The 23,530-nt window shown below is 45.0% G+C and overlaps 1 protein-coding gene across 8 annotated transcripts in view; it reads left to right on the top strand.

Moving 5' to 3' along the window:
* Positions 1-20,879, top strand: part of LOC139531455 (triadin-like) — a 56,753-nt gene extending 35,874 nt beyond the window's left edge. Inside the window, exons 7-16 of one of the 8 annotated variants that reach the window (XM_071327911.1) lie at positions 32-130; positions 1,917-2,345; positions 4,153-4,826; positions 6,238-6,816; positions 6,972-7,239; positions 9,014-9,084; positions 13,158-13,346; positions 13,419-13,579; positions 18,862-18,952; positions 19,571-20,879. In XM_071327911.1, coding sequence (XP_071184012.1) covers positions 32-130; positions 1,917-2,345; positions 4,153-4,826; positions 6,238-6,816; positions 6,972-7,239; positions 9,014-9,084; positions 13,158-13,346; positions 13,419-13,579; positions 18,862-18,952; positions 19,571-19,653 — 2,644 coding nt within the window. In that variant the 3' untranslated portion in view covers positions 19,654-20,879. The other 7 variants (XM_071327910.1, XM_071327912.1, XR_011666367.1 and 4 more) reach the window with 7 other exon arrangements.
* The last annotated feature ends 2,651 nt before the right edge of the window (positions 20,880-23,530 follow it).

The raw sequence follows: 23,530 nt of genomic DNA, 5'->3' as shown, positions 1-23,530 counted from the left end.
ATAACCCCCTGGTGTTTTTCCTCTTCTCCAGGGGATATGATGCAGTGCTGGACTCTCCTCCCTGTCGGTTTTCTGTCAGCAAACAAAAGACGCCAGTTCACAGTATGCCGAAGAAGGAAGAGACACCTTGGTCAGTCTACTGGACTGGTTCAGTATGGAGGCTCTGTAGACTGATCTTAATCCCATATCCTGGCTTTGTTGGGCCATTTTGTCTCTACCTATTATAGTTCATAATAATCAGATCAGTGCTAACACAGGACAGGAGACCTTGGTTGGGGTGCGGCTGGGTTGGGGTACGGCTGGGTTGGGGTGCGGCTGGGTTGGGGTACGGCTGGGTTGTGGGTACGGCTGGGTTGTGGGTACGGCTGGGTTGGGGTGCGGCTGGGTTGGGGGTACGGCTGGGTTGGGGGTACGGCTGGGTTGGGGGTACGGCTGGGTTGGGGGTACGGCTGGGTTGGGGTACGGCTGGGTTGGGGTGCGGCTGGGTTGGGGGTACGGCTGGGTTGGGGTGCGGCTGGGTTGGGGTGCGGCTGGGTTGGGGGTACGGCTGGGTTGGGGGTGCGGCTGGGTTGGGGGTACGGCTGGGTTGGGGGTACGGCTGGGTTGGGGGTACGGCTGGGTTGGGGTGCGGCTGGGTTGGGGTGCGGCTGGGTTGGGGTGCGGCTGGGTTGGGGTGCGGCTGGGTTGGGGTACGGCTGGGTTGGGGTGCGGCTGGGTTGGGGTGCGGCTGGGTTGGGGGTACGGCTGGGTTGGGGGTACGGCTGGGTTGGGGTGCGGCTGGGTTGGGGTGCGGCTGGGTTGGGGGTACGGCTGGGTTGGGGTGCGGCTGGGTTGGGGTACGGCTGGGTTGGGGTGCGGCTGGGTTGGGGGTGCGGCTGGGTTGGGGTGCGGCTGGGTTGGGGTGCGGCTGGGTTAGGGTGGGTTGATGGTTTAGAGCAGACCTTTGTGTTTTATCTGTGTATTCCAAGGAAGGTGTTCTAGAATCTCTTATTCTGTTCTAGTTGTGTGAACATTTAAATGTTAAACATTGAAATGAAATTGGGATGGTGAATGTAAATGTTCACAAAACTATTACTAACAGGTCCTGATCATCATAAAGGGAAAATAAACAGATGAACATACCCAACGCAACAATGTTGTTATGTTAGGAGGAGATATATATATATATATATATCTTTACAATTATATGCCACAGTTATATAACGCTCCGCATGTCATCTTCGTTAAGTTGGGAAAATGGCAGAGAAAGGCAAGCGACAGCAGGAAAGTCCTGTCTGGCAAATGGCAATACTTTGAGAAGTGAAATTGAGGTACAGTAATGGTAGTACAGATGCAATGCTGAGCCATCTGAAAGGGACGCACCGTGAGACACAAACCGTTGCTGGCGGCAGGCCCCCAACAACAGACATTAGACCACTAAACAAGTGTGATATGGGAGTGAGAAGCACAGCGCTGATTCCAGAAATGACTGCAATTGATATGCAGCCATTGTCAATGGTAGAGGACGTTGTCTTCAATACCCTCATGGCATATCAACAACCAGACTACAAGATGCCATGATGGCCTTAGTGGAGAAATTGGACAATAATTACTCTGCAAGTTCAAAGTGCAAGCTCTCAAACTATTTTTCTCATGAATCATTGCTAGGTAGTGTGTTTTTGTCTCATAATATCAAATGACAGGAGACTACCAGTAGCCTACTGTATCTAGGACTGTGGTAGATTGAACTTCATTGTACCCTAGTGGTCATACACAGTAGGACTATATTCTGCATTGTGAATTCATGTGGAATTGTATCACTTTCTTATTTTTTTAACAAACTGGATAAAATGGCAGTTTAAATGTTAAGATAATTTTCAATTTGTCACATCCCTATTGTGTTCATTTTCCAGGAAGTTGACTCTGTCCTTGTGCAGCATAGAGACAGAGCCAGAAGAGCCTCCCCAAACAAGCCCGTATCCAGCAGTAGAACCCAAAGAACAACCAGCACCAGGGAAGAAGAGTCTGGCCCAACCACCAGGGAAGAAGAGTCTGGCCCAACCACCAGGGAAGAAGAGTCTGGCCCAACCACCAGAGAAGAAGCGTCTGGCCCAGCCACCAGAGAAGAAGCGTCTGGCCCAGCCACCAGAGAAGAAGCGTCTGGCCCAGCCACCAGAGAAGAAGCGTCTGGCCCAACCACCAGAGAAGAAGCGTCTGGCCCAACCACCAGAGAAGAAGCGTCTGGCCCAACCACCAGAGAAGAAGCGTCTGGCCCAACCACCAGAGGAGGAGGCAGTACAGGAAAGGAAAGCCCCTTCCTCCTTCCTCCAGAAGCTGAGAGAGGCAGGTCAGTCCAATCCTGCTTGGTGAGTCCACATCTATTGTCTTCATTTAACTGAATGAATGGCTAGAACTGCCCTGTGTACAATGTCCACAGAAGTGGCCCTCCCTGTTTCTAAACCCAAAGGCCCAACATCACGAGACTTCTGGGAACGCTTGCGAAGCATACCAGGCTGGAGTTTGGGATTTGAGAAGTCAATGAGAGAAGTGAAAATGTTTTCCTTCGTTGTTAATTGTCTCTGAAAAATAAAGGCACAACCTAGATTTGAGCCAATGTCTTAAGTAGTTGAACATGTTATTAATATGTCGTGTCTTTGGCATCATCAAAGTGAAGACTGTTTATCAAATCAATTCTTTGTAATTATTATTACGTGATTAATCTAATCATGTAAATGTAATTAACTAGGAAGTCGGGGCACCAAGGAAAATCTTCAGATTACAAAGTTGTAATTTTCCTAATATAACTCTTCAGATATTTTAATATCTGATCAATTAGTCTTCTAATTAATGAATTATTCTTTACCTCACGTTAGTCTCATTCCAAACGTCATAAATTGTTTCTGCACGAACCCAGTCTTAATCAATCGTCATAATCATTTATTTACTAACTAAATAATCACAGAAATGCATAAACAAACAAACAGTAGCTATGGTTACAAGGAAATGATAGGGGAGGTTCCCTAGTGGGCTAAGCCAATAGGACGGCTTGGTGGACAAAGGGAAGTGGGTGTGGACTGAAAAAGGCGGGAAAGACATAAGGAGTCACTACACAGTTGATAATTATATTAATTGAAATGATAATGCTTTGCACATGAACGCTCACTCATTTGGGAATAATTTCAATCAATATATATATTTTCGCCCAGTGTGTCGTCGTGATCTCTGTTGGAATCGTCAGTCCTTCTGTTGGAGATTTCATCCGAGTGTCTCTCTCTGCTTTCGTGGTTAGAATGGATACTTCAGAGTACCATTCAGAAATGTTCTCATAGAATAGATGTTTCGGTGGTTGTTGGTTTTCGCATCCCAGGTTGACATAATTTCTAGCTGCAGACTAGTAATTAGTATCTAAGATTTGCTCTTACTCTGTCGGGATTTAACCATTTCAGAGTTGAACCATTTCCCGCCGTGTAGCCAATGCTCCACGTGGTATGGTTAGGAATTCAACAACCATTACAACCTTTGCTTATACTGAGGTTTTTGTGGTCTTAACCCAACCTGTGCCCCCTCAGTGTCCATCGAGGTACGCGTGGTCTGAAGAGGATTTCCTCAGGAGGGGTTTTTATTTGTAACAGTAGAAAAGGGCTGTTCCATTACACCATACAATTATTTCACATTAAAGGTTTAACATCATATTACATCATTTCACAAATAGTTTCATCTTTACTCATTCATTTTATACAAGAATTAGATGCAAACCTCATAATTGAGAAATGTACATATTCAGAGATATAGCCATGTGTGTTTCCTGTCCTCTGAGGTCACCAAATGAAACGCACTCATCATACCTGTCCCTTAAGTGTCTATGGGCCATTCCCACCTTCTCACAAGTTCAGCCCTAGGAAAGGGTTAATGCTGTGTTTCTGTTCAGCCCTAGGAAAGGGTTAATGCTGTGTTTCTGTTCAGCCCTAGGAAAGGGTTAATGCTGTGTTTCTGTTCAGCCCTAGGAAAGGGTTAATGCTGTGTTTCTGTTCAGCCCTAGGAAAGGGTTAATGCTGTGTTTCTGTTCAGCCCTAGGAAAGGGTTAATGCTGTGTTTCTGTTCAGCCCTAGGAAAGGGTTAATGCTGTGTTTCTGTTCAGCCCTAGGAAAGGGTTAATGCTGTGTTTCTGTTCAGCCCTAGGAAAGCCCTGGCGTCTCCAGTGAGAGAAGCTCCTCTCACCGATCTGGAGGATGACTTCCTGATCCTGGAGGACGATGGTCCTTCCTGGTTCTCCCTTCGCTGGAAGACTGACCCCAACAGGGCCACACCTCGACCGCAGCAGAAGGACCAATCACACAGCAGTAACGACGCCTCAGCTGACACACTCACCAAGGCCAGCCAATCAGAGAAGGATACAGCCAAGCTGAGATCAGAAAGGACAGCTGACGTGAAAACTAAAGAGAAGAATGCTACTGGAGGCTCCTCCCTCATACCTGTCCTCACCAAGTCTATAGCCAGGAAGAAGAGGGACTCTAGTCCCCAGGGTGATGGGCCTGTCGAGGCAGACCACATAGAACAAGACCAGAAGAAGAAAGTCAACAACCCGTTATCTGAACCAACGACAGCAGGTGACCTGGAACCAGGAGGAGGGGCCAAGCCTAAACCCAGCCAATCAAAAGCCCGCACCAAAACAGAAAAGAAAGTTCTCAGAATCTCTAAATTCCAAGGTTACAAGGTGAACCCCAAGACGAGCCGAGGACGAGGCCGGCAGTCTGGGAAGACGATGAGACTGTCAGCTGGAGCTGGGCAGGAGCCCGTCGTCATGGAGGAGGAGTGTGAAGCTGCTGCAGACCAGGATGTTTCACCAGGTAAGATCCCCTGACAGCTGATATCACACATCACAATGGTTTCTTTGACTATAATGTTCATCACAAGTGCAAGTTGTATCATGCCTATGTAGGTATAAAAATACAGTTGAAGTCGGAAGTTTACATACACTTAGGTTGGAGACATTAAAACTTGTTTTTCAACCACTCCACAAATTTCTTGTTAACAGGCTATGGTTTTGGCAAGTCGGTTAAGACATCTACTTTGTGCGTGACACAAGTAATTTTTCCAACAATTGTTTAGACATATTATTTCACTTATAATTCACTGTATCACAATTCCAGGGGGTCAGAAGTTTACATACACTAAGTTGACTGTGGCTTTAAACAGCTTGGAAAATTCCAGAAAATTGTCATGGCTTTAGAAGCTTCTGATAGGCTAATTGACATCATTTGAGTCAATTGGAGGTGTATTTGTTGATGTATTTCATGGCCAGACTACGGTTTGCAACTGCACATGGGGACAAAGATTGTACTTTTTGAAGAAATGTCCTCTGGTCTGATGAAACAAATATAGAACTGTTTGGCCATAATGACCATCGTTATGTTTGGAGGAAAAAGGGGGATGCTTGCAAGCCGAAGAACACCATCCCAACCGTGAAGCACGGGGGTGGCAGCATCATGTTGTGGGGCTGCTTTGCTGCAGGAGGTACTGGTGCACTTCACAAAATAGATGGCATCATGAGGCTGGAAAATTAGGTGGATATATTGAAGCAACATCTCAAGACATCAGTCAGGAAGTTAAAGCTTTGTCCATTTGGAAGACCCATTTCGACCATGACCCCAAGCATACTTCCAAAGTTGTTGCAAAATGGCTTAAGGACAACAAAGTCAAGGTATTGGAGTGGCCATCACAAAGCCCTGACCTCAATCCTATAGACAATTCTGGGGGAAAAAATGAAAAAGCGTATGCTAGCAAGGCCTACAAACCTGACTCAGTTAAACCAGCTCTGTCAGGAGGAATGGGCCAAAATTCACCCAACTTGTGGAAGGCTACCCAAAACATTTGACCCAAGTTGAACAATTTAAAGGCAATGCTACCAAATACTAATTGCGTGTATGCAAACTTCTGACCTACTGGGAATGTGATGAAATAAATAAATGCTGAAATAAATGATTGTCTACTATTATTTTGACATTTCACATTCTTAAAATAAAGTGGTGATCCTAACTGGCCTAAAACAGGGAATTTTTACTAGGATTAAATGTCAGGAATTGTGAAAAACTGAGTTAGATTTTTTTGGGCTACGGTGTATGTAAACTTCTGACTTTGACTGTATGTTTTGCTCTCAACAATTAAAACAACAAAATAAAAACATTCACAAAAAAAGCTATGGAAAAATGTAGTGCACATAAAAATCTAGGCTAGATGTAATGTTGTCTTTCTCCACAGTTCTACAGTTGGCACCGTCAGGACAGAGACGAGTCAAGGTTCCAGCCAATCGTAAAGCCAAGGAGGTTGGCCCCTCCCCTACAGGTGAGGCTGACTCCTCCCAGGCCGGCCAGCTAACCCAGTTAGCAGGGAAGAGGAAGAGGATCAAGCCTGGTCCTTGGTGGCTCAACAGCCCTGTCAACACACAGGTCACAGAGACAGACGACACACACACAGCCAACAAGTCCAAACACAATAAACAGGAAACTAAACCAGCAAGATATTCCCCTGTGGAGTCAGGGCAAGAGGAGGGGACATCCAGACCCTTGTTTAATCAGAACGCAAAGAAGAAACCCTCGTCCAATCTGACCACAGAGAATAAACCCTGGTCCAATCAGACTGCAGAGCATAAAGCAGAGAAGCCCAAGAGGGTCAGACCTAAGAAGCAGAAGACGACCAGTAGAGAGGAGCCAGCGAGGCCTGAAGGTCAGAGAGAAGAGGAGGATGAGGCCTCTACGGCAGAGCAGCAGGAGGAGCAACAGGAGATGGGGGGGCTCAGTCCCATGCCCAGCCCTCTCAGACAGCATACACTCACCCCAAGTAAGGCTTCATACTAACACCATTCATTTCCTTCAAGTGGATATAGCTCACTCATAAATCAAACTTAGTCAAATACAAAATATGTACTCTGTCATCTCAAATAGCTGTTATTTAAATATGTGGTGATTTTGTGTTCTGCTTGTGTCTCTTCTCAGGTGAAAAGGTGTTTGCCTGGATCTATACCTGCACTCCCAAGTGTAAACCCCAGAGTGACATTACCCCCCACTCTGCTACCATTATCCCCAGCAGGACTGATGTCTTCCCCACTACCATTACCCCCAGCAGGAGTGATGCCTACCCCACTACCGTTACCCCCAGCAGGAGTGATGCCTACCCCACTACCGTTACCCCCAGCAGGCAGTGGCATCAGGCCAGGGAGGCTCCAGAGAAACGCAGCAGCAGGAGGAAAGCTCCATGGAACTGGTGTGTCCCCAACAACCCCCCAGAGAACGCTGACAGCACCTCTTCAGTCCCTCAACAACCCCAGCCTAACCCAAAAACACGCAAGGTGGAGAGAAGTAAGTTCCTGGGACCCCCTCAGAATGGCAACACAGCCTCCTCAACTCGACTTGGAGGAGTTCATACCCCCCTGAAGAGGAAGGACCTCTCCACTCCCAAGACGGTCAAGCGCTCTCTGGCCACCTTTGGTGCTTCTCAACACGTTGCTTCTGACTGCTGCTTCTCAACACTGTTAGTTCTAACTGTTGCTTCTGACTGTTGCTTCTCAGCATGTTACTTCTGACTGTTGCTTCTCAACACGTTACTTCTGACTTTTGCTTCTCAACACCTTTCCTTCTAAACACTGTTACTTCTGTTGCTTCTCTTCTCAACAATGTTGCTTCTAAACACCATTGTCTGACTGTTGCTTTTCATCTAAACACCTTTCACTTTTGACTGTTTCTCTTCTCAATACTTGTATGTCTGACTGTTGTTTCTAAACATCGTTTAAAAAAAAATATTTAAATGGTATTTGACCTTTTATTTAACTAGGCAAGTTTTCAATGACGGCCAAGGAACAGTGGGTTAACTGCCTTGTTCAGGGGCAGAATGGCAGATTATTACCTTGTCAGCTCAGGGATTTGATCTTGCAACCTTTCGGTTACAAGTCCAACGCTCTAACCACTAGGCTACCTGCCGCCCCAGGACATCGCTTTGTGCACGGGGGCATTGTCATGCTGAAAAAGGAAAGGGCCTTCTCCAAACTGTTGCCACAAAGTTGGAAGCACAGAATCATCTAGAATGTCATTGTATGCTGTAGCGTTAAGATTCACTGGAACTAAGGGGTCTAGCCGAACTATGAAAAACAGCCCCAGACCATTATTCCTCCCCCACCAAACTTTACAGTTGGCACTGTGCATTGGGACAGGTAGCGTTCTTCTGGCATCCGCCAAACCCAGATTAGTCCGTGATTCATCACTCCAGAGAGCAGGTTTCTGCTGCTCCAGAGTCCAATTTTATACACTTGTCAGCAACGGGTGTGGCTGAAATAGCCAATTCCACTAATTTGAAGGGGTTTCCACATACTGCTGTATATATATATATATATAGTGTATTTCTGTCTGACTGCTTCTCTTCTAAACAACGTTATGAGTGACTGTTGCTTCTCTTCCTAAGCAACGTTATGAGTGACTGTTGCTTCTCTTCTAAGCAACGTTATGAGTGACTGTTGCTTTTCTTCCTAAACAACATTATGAGTGACTGTTGCTTCTCTTCCTAAACAACATTATGAGTGACTGTTGCTTCTCTTCTAAACAACGTTATGAGTGACTGTTGCTTCTCTTCTAAACAACGTTATGAGTGACTGTTGCTTCTCTTCTAAACAACGTTATGAGTGACTGTTGCTGCTCTTCTAAACAACGTTATGAGTGACTGTTGCTTCTCGTCCTAAGCAACGTTATGAGTGACTGTTGCTTCTCGTCCTAAGCAACGTTATGAGTGACTGTTGCTTCTCGTCCTAACAACGTTATGAGTGACTGTTGCTTCTCTTTCTAAGCAACGTTATGAGTGACTGTTGCTTCTCTTTCTAAGCAACGTTATGAGTGACTGTTGCTTCTCTTCCTAAGCAACGTTATGAGTGACTGTTGCTTCTCTTCTAAGCAACGTTATGAGTGACTGTTGCTTCTCTTCCTAAACAACGTTATGAGTGACTGTTGTCCACCATGACACTGTCAGGAGATCCATTCCTTTTTGTCAACAGGTTAAAACGTTTCAAAAGCGGACCGTCTTCCATGATTGAACTGGTGGATTATGAAGAGAATGACGACTTCTGTAAGTATAGAGCCTTGTGCCTGTTGTCCTATGGACCTTGTTGTCCTAACCTAGTGTGTCCTATGGACCTTGTTGTCCTAACCTAGTGTGTCCTATGGAGCTGCTTGTTGTCCTAACCTAGTGTGTCCTATGGAGCTGGTTGTTGTCCTAACCTAGTGTGTCCTATGGAGCTGGTTGTTGTCCTAACCTAGTGTGTCCTATGGAGCTGGTTGGTGTCCTAACCTAGTGTGTCCTATGGAGCTGCTTGGTGTCCTAACCTAGTGTGTCCTATGGAGCTGCTTGGTGTCCTAACCTAGTGTGTCCTATGGAGCTGCTTGTTGTCCTAACCTAGTGTGTCCTATGGAGCTGCTTGTTGTCCTAACCTAGTGTGTCCTATGGAGCTGCTTGTTGTCCTAACCTAGTGTGTCCTATGGAGCTGGTTGGTGTCCTAACCTAGTGTGTCCTATGGAGCTGGTTGGTGTCCTAACCTAGTGTGTCCTATGGAGCTGCTTGTTGTCCTAACCTAGTGTGTCCTATGGAGCTGGTTGGTGTCCTAACCTAGTGTGTCCTATGGAGCTGGTTGGTGTCCTAACCTAGTGTGTCCTATGGAGCTGCTTGTTGTCCTAACCTAGTGTGTCCTATGGAGCTGCTTGTTGTCCTAACCTAGTGTGTCCTATGGAGCTGCTTGTTGTCCTAACCTAGTGTGTCCTATGGAGCTGCTTGTTGTCCTAACCTAGTGTGTCCTATGGAGCTGCTTGTTGTCCTAACCTAGTGTGTCCTATGGAGCTGCTTGTTGTCCTAACCTAGTGTGTCCTATGGAGCTGCTTGTTGTCCTAACCTAGTGTGTCCTATGGAGCTGCTTGGTGTCCTAACCTAGTGTGTCCTATGGAGCTGCTTGGTGTCCTAACCTAGTGTGTCCTATGGAGCTGCTTGGTGTCCTAACCTAGTGTGTCCTATGGAGCTGCTTGGTGTCCTAACCTAGTGTGTCCTATGGAGCTGGTGGGTGTCCTAACCTAGTGTGTCCTATGGAGCTGGTGGGTGTCCTAACCTAGTGTGTCCTATGGAGCTGGTGGGTGTCCTAACCTAGTGTGTCCTATGGAGCTGGTGGGTGTCCTAACCTAGTGTGTCCTATGGAGCTGGTGGGTGTCCTAACCTAGTGTGTCCTATGGAGCTGGTGGGTGTCCTAACCTAGTGTGTCCTATGGAGCTGGTGGGTGTCCTAACCTAGTGTGTCCTATGGAGCTGGTGGGTGTCCTAACCTAGTGTGTCCTATGGAGCTGGTGGGTGTCCTAACCTAGTGTGTCCTATGGAGCTGCTTGGTGTCCTAACCTAGTGTGTCCTATGGAGCTGCTTGGTGTCCTAACCTAGTGTGTCCTATGGAGCTGGTTGGTCTCCTAACCTAGTGTGTCCTATGGAGCTGGTTGGTCTCCTAACCTAGTGTGTCCTATGGAGCTGGTTGGTCTCCTAACCTAGTGTGTCCTATGGAGCTGCTGGTTGTCCTAACCTAGTGTGTCCTATGGAGCTGCTGGTTGTCCTAACCTAGTGTGTCCTATGGAGCTGCTTGGTGTCCTAACCTAGTGTGTCCTATGGAGCTGGTTGTTGTCCTAACCTAGTGTGTCCTATGGAGCTGCTGGTTGTTGTCCTAACCTAGTGTGTCCTATGGAGCTGCTGGTTGTTGTCCTAACCTAGTGTGTCCTATGGAGCTGCTGGTTGTCCTAACCTAGTGTGTCCTATGGAGCTGGTGGGTGTCCTAACCTAGTGTGTCCTATGGAGCTGCTTGGTGTCCTAACCTAGTGTGTCCTATGGAGCTGGTGGGTGTCCTAACCTAGTGTGTCCTATGGAGCTGCTTGGTGTCCTAACCTAGTGTGTCCTATGGAGCTGCTGGTTGTCCTAACCTAGTGTGTCCTATGGAGCTGCTGGTTGTCTTAACCTAGTGTGTCCTATGGAGCTGCTGGTTGTCCTAACCTAGTGTGTCCTATGGAGCTGCTGGTTGTCCTAACCTAGTGTGTCCTATGGAGCTGCTGGTTGTCCTAACCTAGTGTGTCCTATGGAGCTGCTGGTTGTCCTAACCTAGTGTGTCCTATGGAGCTGCTGGTTGTCCTAACCTAGTGTGTCCTATGGAGCTGGTTGTTGTCCTAACCTAGTGTGTCCTATGGAGCTGCTTGTTGTCCTAACCTAGTGTGTTCTATGGAGCTGCTTGTTGTCCTAACCTAGTGTGTCCTATGGAGCTGGTTGTTGTCCTAACCTAGTGTGTCCTATGGAGCTGGTTGTTGTCCTAACCTAGTGTGTCCTATGGAGCTGGTTGTTGTCCTAACCTAGTGTGTCCTATGGAGCTGCTGGTTGTCCTAACCTAGTGTGTCCTATGGACCTTGTTGTCCTAACCTAGTGTGTCCTATGGAGCTGGTTGTTGTCCTAACCTAGTGTGTCCTATGGAGCTGCTGGTTGTCCTAACCTAGTGTGTCCTATGGAGCTGCTGGTTGTCCTAACCTAGTGTGTCCTATGGAGCTGCTGGTTGTCCTAACCTAGTGTGTCCTATGGAGCTGCTTGTTGTCCTAACCTAGTGTGTCCTATGGAGCTTGTATTGCTTCTATTTAACTGATTCCTGTTTGCTTTGACTTTCCATTTGATTGTTTTAAGTGTGTTGGGATTTTAAATGCACTTTAAGTGAAGTTTGATGTAAGACATTTAAACTACAGCGCCTTCAGGAAGTATTCGTACCCGTTGCCTTGTTGTGTTACAGCCTGAATTCACCCCTCCACACACAGTACTCCATAATGACAAAGTGAAAATATGTTTTTCCAAATGTTTGCTAATTCATTGAAAATGTAATGCAGAAATATATCATTTACATTTGTACTCACACCTCTGAGTCAATACTTTGTATAAGCACCGTTGGCAAATATTACAGCTGTGAGTCTTTTTGGGTAAGTCTCTAAGAGATTTCCACACCTGGATTGTGCATCATTTGCCCATTTCTTTTCTAAATTCTTCAAGCTCTGTCAAATTGGTTGTTGATCATTGCTAGACAACCATTTTCAGGTCTTGCCATAGATTTTCAAGTAGATTTAAGTCAATACTATAACTTGGCCACTCAGGAACATTCACTGTCTTCTTGGTCAGTAACTCCAGTGTATACCTTGTGTTTTAGGTTATTGTCTTGCTGAAAGGTGAATTCACCACTGTGTCTGATGGAAGGCAGACTGAACCAGGATTTCCTATAGGATTTTGCCTGTGCTTTGTGCCATTCCATTTTTTTTTTTTTTGCAAAACTCCCTAGTCCTTAACGATTACAAGCATACCCATAACATGATGCAGCCACCACTATGCTTGAACATATGGAGTGTGGTACTCTGTAATGTATTTGGATTTGCCCCAAACATAACACTTTGTATTCAGGACCAAATGTAAATTGCTTTACCAGATATTTTGCAGTTTTACTTTAGTGCCTTGTTGCAAACAGGAAGCATGTTCTGGAATATTTGTTATTCTGTACAGGCTTCCTTCTTTTCACTATTTCAATTAGGTTAGTATTGTGGAGTTACTACAATGTTGTTGATTCATGCTGTTTTCTCCTATCACAGCCATTCAACTCTAACGTCACCATTGGCCTCATGGTTATGTGTGGGGTATAGAGATGAGGTAGTCATTCAAAAATCATGTTAAACACTATTTCGTCACAGTCAGTCCATGCAATTTATGTGACTCATTTAGCAAATTGTTACTCCTGAACTTATTATGGCTTGTCATAACAAAGGGGTTGAATACTTATTGACGCAAGACATTTCAGCTTTTCATTTTTAATTTATTTGTAAAATGTTCTAAAAACATAGTTCCACTTTGACATTATGGGGTATTGTGTGACACACAAAAAAATCTCTATTTAATTCATTTTCAATTCAGGCTGTAACAACAAAATGTGGAAAAAGTCAAGGGGTGTGAATACTCTCTGAAGGCACAGATGTGTTGGACAGACCTGTTTCCAAGATGACTGCAGAGCCAACCCAGAAACTTTACAATCCCTTTATTGATATACTACTTTCTTATTATTCCACTGACCTCTAACCCTGACCTCTAACCCTGACCTCTTCATGACAGGTGTCCGGTCATTCAGAGTGACGCCCCATCCGTCTGTCCATCAGTCTGTCCCTCCTGGCATCGTGCTGTCGGTCCCTGAGGCTGTGACTGAGCTTTGTGCTACTCCTCTCAGAGCCATCACACTGCAGCTGGAGGACAAGGCCAACCTCAGAGAATGGATGGCTTTGCTCTGGCCTGCCACTGGGAAACGTACGTACACACAGACAGAGATGGGGCAATAGGTCAACAATAGTGTGATGTTGTCCTGTGTTGTGTTATCAGAGGGAGGCCAGATCAGCCCAGATCATTTCCAGTGGTTCTCGTATCGAGACGGAGCTCTTGGTTACAAGATGGACCTGCTGGCTGCAACCTTCTCTAATGGAACGATCTTGCTGGGCTCCTACATGAAGAAACCTCTGCTGGTGGACCACAGCGCTACCACTGTGAGTAACCCTGACCTTTAACCCTCTGCTGGTGGACCACAGCGCTACCACTGTGAGTAACCCTGACCTTTAACCCTGGACCACAGCGCTACCACTGTGAGTAACCCTGACCTTTAGTGGTCGAGTGTTTTGGCAGTGTGAGTACTACAGTGGTCCAGTGTTTTGGCAGTGTGAGTACTACAGTGGTCCAGTGTTTTGGCAGTGTGAGTACTACAGTGGTCCAGTGTTTTGGCAGTGTGAGTACTACAGTGGTCCAGTGTTTTGGCAGTGTGAGTACTACAGTGGTCCAGTGTTTTGGCAGTGTGAGTACTACAGTGGTCCAGGGTTTTGGCAGTGTGAGTACTACAGTGGTCCAGTGTTTTGGCAGTGTGAGTACTACAGTGGTCCAGTGTTTTGGCAGTGTGAGTACTACAGTGGTCCAGTGTTTTGGCAGTGTGAGTACTACAGTGGTCCAGTGTTTTGGCAGTGTGAGTACTACAGTGGTCCAGTGTTTTGGCAGTGTGAGTACTACAGTGGTCCAGTGTTTTGGCAGTGTGAGGACTACAGTGGTCCAGTGTTTTGGCAGTGTGAGGACTACAGTGGTCCAGGGTTTTGGCAGTGTGAGGACTACAGTGGTCCAGGGTTTTGGCAGTGTGAGTACTACAGTGGTCCAGTGTTTTGGCAGTGTGAGTACTACAGTGGTCCAGTGTTTTGGCAGTGTGAGTACTACAGTGGTCCAGTGTTTTGGCAGTGTGAGTACTACAGTGGTCCAGTGTTTTGGCAGTGTGAGTACTACAGTGGTCCAGTGTTTTGGCAGTGTGAGTACTACAGTGGTCCAGTGTTTTGGCAGTGAGTACTACAGTCAATGTGTTGATAGAACTTCGGCATCCTTTCTCTCAAATTTACTTTATTAAAATCTCTAGCTACAATAAATGCAGCCTCAGGATATGTGGTTTCCAGTTTTCATAAAGTCCAGTGCCGTTCTTTGAGGGCAGTCTTGGTATCAGCTTGAGGGGGGATATACACGGCCGGGACTATAACCGAAGAGAATTCTCTTGGAAGATAATACGGTCAACATTTTGATTGTGAGATATTCTAGATCGGGTGAACAAAAGGACTCGAGTTCCTGTATGTTATCACAATTACACCATGAGTCATTAATCATGAAACATACACCCCACACTTCTTCTAGCTGGCTGGACCAATTCGGACAGTATATCACGAGAGAGTCATGTTTCCGTGAAGCAGAGTATGTTACAATCACTGATGTCTCTCTGGAAAGAGACCCGCACCCTGAGCTTGTCAATTTTATTATCCAGAGACTGAACATTAGCGAGTAATATACTCGGAAGCGGTGGCGGTGTGCGCGCCTCCTAAATCAGACTAGAATACCACTCTGAGAACCTCTCCTTCGCCGGCATTGTTTTGGGGCGGCTTCTGGAATCAGTTCAATTGCACTTGGGGGTGCAAACAAAGGATCTGCTTCGGGAAAGTCGTATTCCTAGTCCTAATGCTTCTAGTGCTGATGAGTTACCGCCGCTCTGATATCCAATAGTTCTTCCCGGTTGTATGTAATAATTCTGGGCTATCATTGTAAGAACATTTGTAAGAAATAATACATTAAAAAAATACTCAAGTTTCCTAAGAGCAAGAAGCGAGGCAGCCCCATCTTTCGGCACCATTTTCAAAAATTGCATTATGAGACCTGTGTTAATTTTCTATAATTCCTGCAGCAATATGTTTGTCATTATTAGTGGATGTGCATTGTGCATTGTTCTAGTTAAAATTGTAACACAATTGAATTTTGAAAGCCAGAATAGTGATTATAGCAAAAAAAAGGTTTTGATCAAATAAATGTAATTATTAGTGGGTCTTATGGTTGTGGAAGGCTTATATTTAGCCTAGGTATAATTTTACATGTGGTCTTTAGACCTTCTAATTGTGCATCAAAGCTTATTCAGAGAGAACTTAAAAAAAAATCTAGATTTATATTGTGAAATGCCCATTTGAAACAGGAATGCACATTTCGCTACTTAAAAAAAAAAAATCTAGATGCTGGCTAACCGACCCTCATTAACTTCTTATGGCTGCAATCCCGATAACGGGATCGATATGACAACAGCCAGTGACAGTGCAGGGTGCCAAATTAAAACAACAGAAATCTCATAATTAAAGTTCCTCAAGCATACAAGTATTTCACACCATTTTAAAGATACACTTCTTGTTAATCCCACCACAGTGTCTGATTTCAAAAAGGGTTTACAGTGAAAGCACCACAAACGATTATGTTAGGTCACCGCAAAATCACAGCCATTTTTCCAGCCAAAGACAGGAGTCACAAAAAGCAGAAATAGAGATGAAATGAATCACTAACTGTTAGAGGAATTATATTCCTATGTGTTCGTTAACCAATTTAATTATAACAAAGCAAACACTCTGTCCGTTTCTAAGAATTTTGTACGGTTCTTATTTGCATAAAATAGACAAAGACCAGCCATCAAATTAATCAATAGCGTTTATTCTCCTCCTCTCCGACAAGGACAAAGCTGCTTCAAAAGTCCATTCCAACACACTAACGCACATACATTACACACTATATCTGGATTATCTCCTGGAGTCTCACCACAGTTTATTACCACTTAGCTGACAGTTCCAGTCTGCCCCAGATACGGAAACCCTGGAGGGGCTCTCGCTGTCTTATTTTATCTCCACAGAGTTATAGCTGGGTCGGTTCAAACATAGGTTAACTTCTCTGCGCACGGATCCCTTTTACGGGATCATTTTCCTAAACAACCGCTTAATTGTAGGGCGCAAAATATTACTAAAACTATTTATAATCATGCAATCACAAGTGAAATATACCAAAACAGCGTAGCTTGTTGTTAATCCACCTATCTTGTCAGATTTTGAAAATATGCTTTACAGAGAAAGAAATCCTTTTGTGAGTGTATCAATCGATGCTAGAACAGTTAGCCTTATATTAGCTCGGTTAGCTTGGTCAGGAAAGTCAGAAAAGCAATAAAATGAATCGCTTACCTTTGATAATCTTCGGATGTTTGCACTCACGAGACTCCCAGTTACACAACAAATGTTATTTTTGTTCGATAAATATTACTTTTATAACAAATTGGGTTGCGCGTTATGTTCAGAAAACCAAAGCCTCGTTCCGTTCAACGAACATTCCAAAAAATATCCGTAATGGTCGTAGAAACATGTCAAATGTTTTTTATAATCAATCCTCAGGTTGTTTTTAACAAACATAATCGATAATATTTCAACCGGACCGTAACCTATTCAATAAGAGAAAGAAAATGGAGAGCTACCCTCTCGCGCGCAGGAACTATTCAGAGGACACCTGACTACTTTTGAGGGAAAAAAATCCAAATAAAAGCCTGAAACTATGTCTAAAGCCTGGTCACAGCCTGAGGAAGCCATTGGAAAAGGAATATGGTTGATACCCCTTTAAATGGAAGAAAGACAGGCCAGGAAACACAGATAAAAAAAAAATATATATATATATATATATATCACTTCCGGGTTAGATTTTCTCAGGTTTTCGACTGCAGAATCAGTTTTGTTATACTCACAGACAATATTTTGACAGTTTTAGAAACTTTGGAGTGTTTTCTATCCTAATCTGTAAATTATATGCATATTCTACGATCTGGACCTGAGAAATAGTCCGTTTACCTTGGGAACGTTATTTAAAAAAAAATATATATATAAAAACTTCTGACCCCTGGCGTCAAGAGGATAAACTCCTAACCAGCTGTGTTGTTCCAGGTGTTTAACCTCCTAACCAGCTGTGTTGTTGTTGTTCCAGGTATTTAACCTCCTAACCAGCTGTGTTGTTGTTGTTCCAGGTGTATAACCTCCTAACCAGCTGTGTTGTTGTTCCAGGTGTTTAACCTCCTAACCAGCTGTGTTGTTGTTGTTCCAGGTATTTAACCTCCTAACCAGCTGTGTGTTGTTCCAGGTGTTTAACCTCCTAACCAGCTGTGTGTTGTTCCAGGTGTTTAACCTCCTAACCAGCTGTGTTGTTGTTGTTCCAGGTATTTAACCTCCTAACCAGCTGTGTTGTTGTTGTTCCAGGTGTATAACCTCCTAACCAGCTGTGTTGTTGTTCCAGGTGTTTAACCTCCTAACCAGTTGTGTTGTTGTTGTTCCAGGTGTATAACCTCCTAACCAGCTGTGTTGTTCCAGGTGTATAACCTCCTAACCAGCTGTGTTGTTGTTGTTCCAGGTGTATAACCTCCTAACCAGCTGTGTGTTGTTGTTCCAGGTGTATAACCTCCTAACCAGCTGTGTTGTTCCAGGTATTTAACCTCCTAACCAGCTGTGTGTTGTTGTTCCAGGTATTTAACCTCCTAACCAGCTGTGTTGTTGTTGTTCCAGGTGTATAACCTCCTAACCAGCTGTGTTGTTGTTGTTCCAGGTATTTAACCTCCTAACCAGCTGTGTTGTTGTTGTTCCAGGTATTTAACCTCCTAACCAGCTGTGTTGTTGTTGTTCCAGGTATTTAACCTCCTAACCAGCTGTGTTGTTGTTCCAGGTGTATAACCTCCTAACCAGCTGTGTTGTTGTTGTTCCAGGTGTATAACCTCCTAACCAGCTGTGTTGTTGTTGTTCCAGGTATATAACCTCCTAACCAGCTGTGTTGTTGTTGTTCCAGGTATATAACCTCCTAACCAGCTGTGTTGTTGTTGTTCCAGGTATATAACCTCCTAACCAGCTGTGTTGTTGTTGTTCCAGGTGTATAACCTCCTAACCAGCTGTGTTGTTCCAGGTATATAACCTCCTAACCAGCTGTGTTGTTCCAGGTATATAACCTCCTAACCAGCTGTGTTGTTGTTCCAGGTGTATAACCTCCTAACCAGCTGTGTTGTTCCAGGTATTTAACCTCCTAACCAGCTGTGTTGTTGTTGTTCCAGGTATATAACCTCCTAACCAGCTGTGTTGTTGTTCCAGGTATATAACCTCCTAACCAGCTGTGTTGTTCCAGGTGTTTAACCTCCTAACCAGCTGTGTGTTGTTGTTCCAGGTGTATAACCTCCTAACCAGCTGTGTTGTTGTTCCAGGTATATAACCTCCTAACCAGCTGTGTTGTTGTTCCAGGTGTATAACCTCCTAACCAGCTGTGTTGTTGTTCCAGGTGTATAACCTCCTAACCAGCTGTGTTGTTGTTCCAGGTATATAACCTCCTAACCAGCTGTGTTGTTGTTCCAGGTATATAACCTCCTAACCAGCTGTGTTGTTGTTCCAGGTGTATAACCTCCTAACCAGCTGTGTTGTTGTTGTTCCAGGTATTTAACCTCCTAACCAGCTCAGTATCTGTGACGATCAGTTGCAAAGAGAACCATTATAACCCAGGACAGACCTTCATGGTCCCATGTGGTGAGTTTTAACCCAGGACAGGCCATGTCTTCTGACCCCTCTTTGTCTTGTCCAACAGGCCATGTCTTCTGACCCCCTCCCTGTCTTCTCCAACAGGCCATGTCTTCTGACCCCTCCCTGTCTTCTCCAACAGGCCATGTCTTCTGACCCCTCCCTGTCTTGTCCAACAGGCCATGTCTTCTGACCCCCTCCCTGTCTTGTCCAACAGGCCATGTCTTCTGACCCCCTCTTTGTGTTGTCCAACAGGCCATGTCTTCTGCCCCCTCTTTGTGTTGTCCAACAGGCCATGTCTTCTGACCCCCTCTTTGTGTTGTCCAACAGGCCATGTCTTCTGCCCCCTCCCTGTCTTGTCCAACAGGCCATGTCTTCTGCCCCCTCCCTGTCTTGTCCAACAGGCCATGTCTTCTGCCCCCTCCCTGTCTTGTCCAACAGGCCATGTCTTCTGCCCCCTCCCTGTCTTGTCCAACAAGCCATGTCTTCTGCCCCCTCCCTGTCTTGTCCAACAAGCCATGTCTTCTGACCCCCTCCCTGTCTTGTCCAACAGGCCATGTCTTCTGCCCCCTCCCTGTCTTGTCCAACAGGCCATGTCTTCTGACCCCTCCCTGTCTTGTCCAACAGGCCATGCCTACAGCCTCCACAATCTGACCCAGGAACCTGCTGCTCTACTCTTCACCAGGATCCTGGCAGAGAGCTCAGAGTGAAGCCTGACCCAAGAACCTGCTGCTCTACTCTTCACCAGGATGCTGGCAGAGAGCTCAGAGTGAAGCCTGACCCAAGAACCTGCTGCTCTACTCTTCACCAGGATGCTGGCAGAGAGCTCAGAGTGAAGCCTGACCCAAGAACCTGCTGCTCTACTCTTCACCAGGATGCTGGCAGAGAGCTCAGAGTGAAGCCTGACCCAAGAACCTGCTGCTCTACTCTTCACCAGGATGCTGGCAGAGAGCTCAGAGTGAAGCCTGACCCAAGAACCTGCTGCTCTACTCTTCACCAGGATGCTGGCAGAGAGCTCAGAGTGAAGCCTGACCCAAGAACCTGCTGCTCTACTCTTCACCAGGATGCTGGCAGAGAGCTCAGAGTGAAGCCTGACCCAAGAACCTGCTGCTCTACTCTTCACCAGGATGCTGGCAGAGAGCTCAGAGTGAAGCCTGACCCAAGAACCTGCTGCTCTACTCTTCACCAGGATGCTGGCAGAGAGCTCAGAGTGAAGCCTGACCCAAGAACCTGCTGCTCTACTCTTCACCAGGATGCTGGCAGAGAGCTCAGAGTGAAGCCTGACCCAAGAACCTGCTGCTCTACTCTTCACCAGGATGCTGGCAGAGAGCTCAGAGTGAAGCCTGACCCAAGAACCTGCTGCTCTACTCTTCACCAGGATGCTGGCAGAGAGCTCAGAGTGAGGCCTGACCCAAGAACCTGCTGCTCTACGCTTCACCAGGATGCTGGCAGAGAGCTCAGAGTGAAGCCTGACCCAAGAACCTGCTGCTCTACTCTTCACCAGGATGCTGGCAGAGAGCTCAGAGTGAAGCCTGGGACCACAGCCAGGGGTTCAGTAAAGTACAATAGTGACAGGTCAGAGTAGTGAAGGATCCTGACAGAGGACCACCAGGTACCTCAACTTAAGAGTGACTGAGACCAGCAGAGACAACATGCTAGAGAGGCCCTCCTCACCCACCTGAATGACATTCCCAAGGACTTAACAGGAAATGACCAGCCAGGGATTTCAATGGAAAAGTTAGAAAGAGGGGGCTGTGCTGTACGTGCTTGTTATTGTCACAGTAAGCAATACTTTTGTTTCGATGGTTTCTACTGTGTACATTTAATGTGACCAATGAAATAACTTGTAAAGGCTTCTGGGTATTTTTATTGCACTATTCATCTTCTGTCAACTGTTGCAAACACATGATATGTACAAAATAAAAAGTAATTCATTCCTGGCTGTGTTAGCTTTATTCTTCTAAACTAAACGTCCCTTTTTCAGGACCCTGTCTTTCAAAGATCATTCGTAAAAATCCAAATAACTTCACAGATCTTCATTGTAAAGGGTTAAACAGTGTTTCCCCCAACAATTAATGAACATGCACCTGTGGAACGGTCGTTAAGACACTAACAGCTTACAGACGGTAGGCAATTAAGGTCACAGTTACGAAAACTTAGGACACTAAAGAGGCCTTTCTACTGACTCTGAAAAACACAAAAAGAAAGATGCCCAGGGGCCCTGCTCATTTGCGTGAACGTGCCTTAGGTATGCTGCAAGGAGGCATGAGGACTGCAGATGTGACCAGGGCAATAAATTGCTATGTCTGTACTGTGAGACGCCTAAGACAACGCTACAGGGAGACAGGACGGACAGCTCATCGTCCTCGTAGTGGCAGACCACGTGTAACAACACCTGCGCAGGATTGGTACATCCGAACATCACGTCTACGGGACAGGTACAGGATGGCAACAACTGCCCGAGTTACACCAGGAACGCACAATCCCTCCATCAGTGCTCAGACTGTCCGCAATAGGCTGAGAGAGGCTGGACTGAGGGCTTGTAGGCCTGTTGTAAGGCAGGTCCTCACCAGACATCACCAGCAACAACGTCACCTATTTTTTTTTTTTTTTTTAATCTTTATTTTAACAGGGAAAACAGACTGAGACCTGGATCTCTTTTATGGCTGTGCCCTGTGTAAACATGTTTACATGTACAGTTTTAGACATACAGACAAGAACATTTCAAAACATACACAATTCAACAGAAACAATCACAGACAACATCATATTGATCCTCCATAAGCATTTTAAAATGGGCAAGGGACACCAGAGTGTCTAACTTAAGTTGGATCTGCAGTTTGTTCCATGAATAAGGTGCAAAGGAACTGAAGGCAGTCCTACCCAACTCTGTGGAGACCGCAGGAGTCTCTAATGTAATCCACATCTGTGATCTGGTTTTAAAATTAGTACATCTTGTGGAAATGAATGATGATATATATGGAGGTAGTTTTAAAAGAAGTGCTTTATAAATAAACAAGAGAGCATGTTGCTCTCGCCTCACAGATAGAGACCCAACCCACATGTTGATATAGGATACAGTGATGAGTTCTGTAACTATCACCCGTGATAAACCTGAGTGCACAATGGTAAATAGCATCCAGTGGTTTTAATGTGTTTGCCGATGCATGCATATAGATAATATCACCATAATCTAAAACGGACATAAAAGTAGCCTGCACAATTTTTTTCCTATTTACAGAAGACAGACAAGCCCTGTTTCTGTAAAGGAATCCTATCTTGAATTTGAGCTTTTTTCCCAATTCAGTAACATGTTTTTTAAAAGAAAGCCTATCATCTAACCATACCCCTAAGTATTTATATGCAGAGACCTTATTGATTTGAGTACCATCCAAGCTAGTGATTACAAACGTGTTTCTAACAGAGTTTAGACCTAGAAAAAAACATGACATTTGTTTTCTTAGCGTTTAAAACAAGTTTAAGCTGTAAAAGAGACCCCTGTAGTATCCTAAAATCAGACTCCAACTGCATTAAAGCTTGGTCCGCTGTTGGAGCAATAGAGTACATCACTGTGTCATCTGCATATAAATGGAATTTACAATATCTGACATCACCAATGTTGTTTATATAAAGTGAGAACAATAGTGGGCCAATTATTGAACCCTGAGGGACCCCTTTAAGTAACTGTAAGGGGTCAGACTTGACCCCATCGACCATGACGGCTTGAGTTCTATCTTTAAGATAGTCATAAAACCATCGGCAGGCATCAGTGCCCAGTCCTATAGATGACAGCTTACTCAAAAGGATAGCATGGTCTACAGTGTCAAAAGCTTTTGACAAATCTACAAACAACGCAGCACAGTGCTTTCTATCGTCTAAGGCATTTGCAATATCATTTACAACAAGCATAGTGGCCGATGTGGTACTGTGTTTAGATCTAAAACCAGATTGATTGGTACTAAGAATACTGTTAGCAGAAAGAAAAGATTGTAACTGTTTGTTGACTATAGATTCTAGAATCTTTACCAGACAAGGGAGCCTAGAGATGGGTCGATAGTTATCCAAATCACTACCGTCACCTCCCTTATGTAATGGCAGAACAAAAGCTGCTTTCCACACCTTAGGGATATTTCCTGTGCTTAATGTTAGATTAAAAATGTGTGTTACTGAACCAGCAAAAATAGGTGCAGCACACTTAAGTAAGTACGGGTCTAAATTGTCAGCGCCTAAGGATTTCTTAGTATCAATGGCACACAGGGCAATTAGAACCTCTGCTTCAGTTATTTTCTGGAAACTAAAAACAGGGTTACCATTTTTCAGAGTAACGGTTGAAAAGCAAGACGAAAAATCAACTAACTGGCCAGTACCACAAAGTCCACTTTTCCTTTCAAATAAAAAACCAGCAGAGATGAAATGCTTATTAAAAGCATCACAAATATCATTTTTTTCAGTTAGAATACAGAAGTCTGAGGTAATTTGCTTAGGAAGAGAAACAGCAGAATTCCCCCGTTTCAGTGAATTAACGGTTTTCCAGAATTTTGCAGGATCTCCTGCAGAATCTGTCATAGCATTAAGGAAGTAATTTGA

This window comes from Salvelinus alpinus, chromosome 10 (assembly GCF_045679555.1).
Source record: "Salvelinus alpinus chromosome 10, SLU_Salpinus.1, whole genome shotgun sequence".
In the NCBI taxonomy this organism is placed as follows: Eukaryota; Metazoa; Chordata; class Actinopteri; order Salmoniformes; family Salmonidae; genus Salvelinus; species Salvelinus alpinus.
Note: the sequence above shows the minus strand (reverse complement) of the source record. Positions and strands in the feature narration are given on the sequence as shown.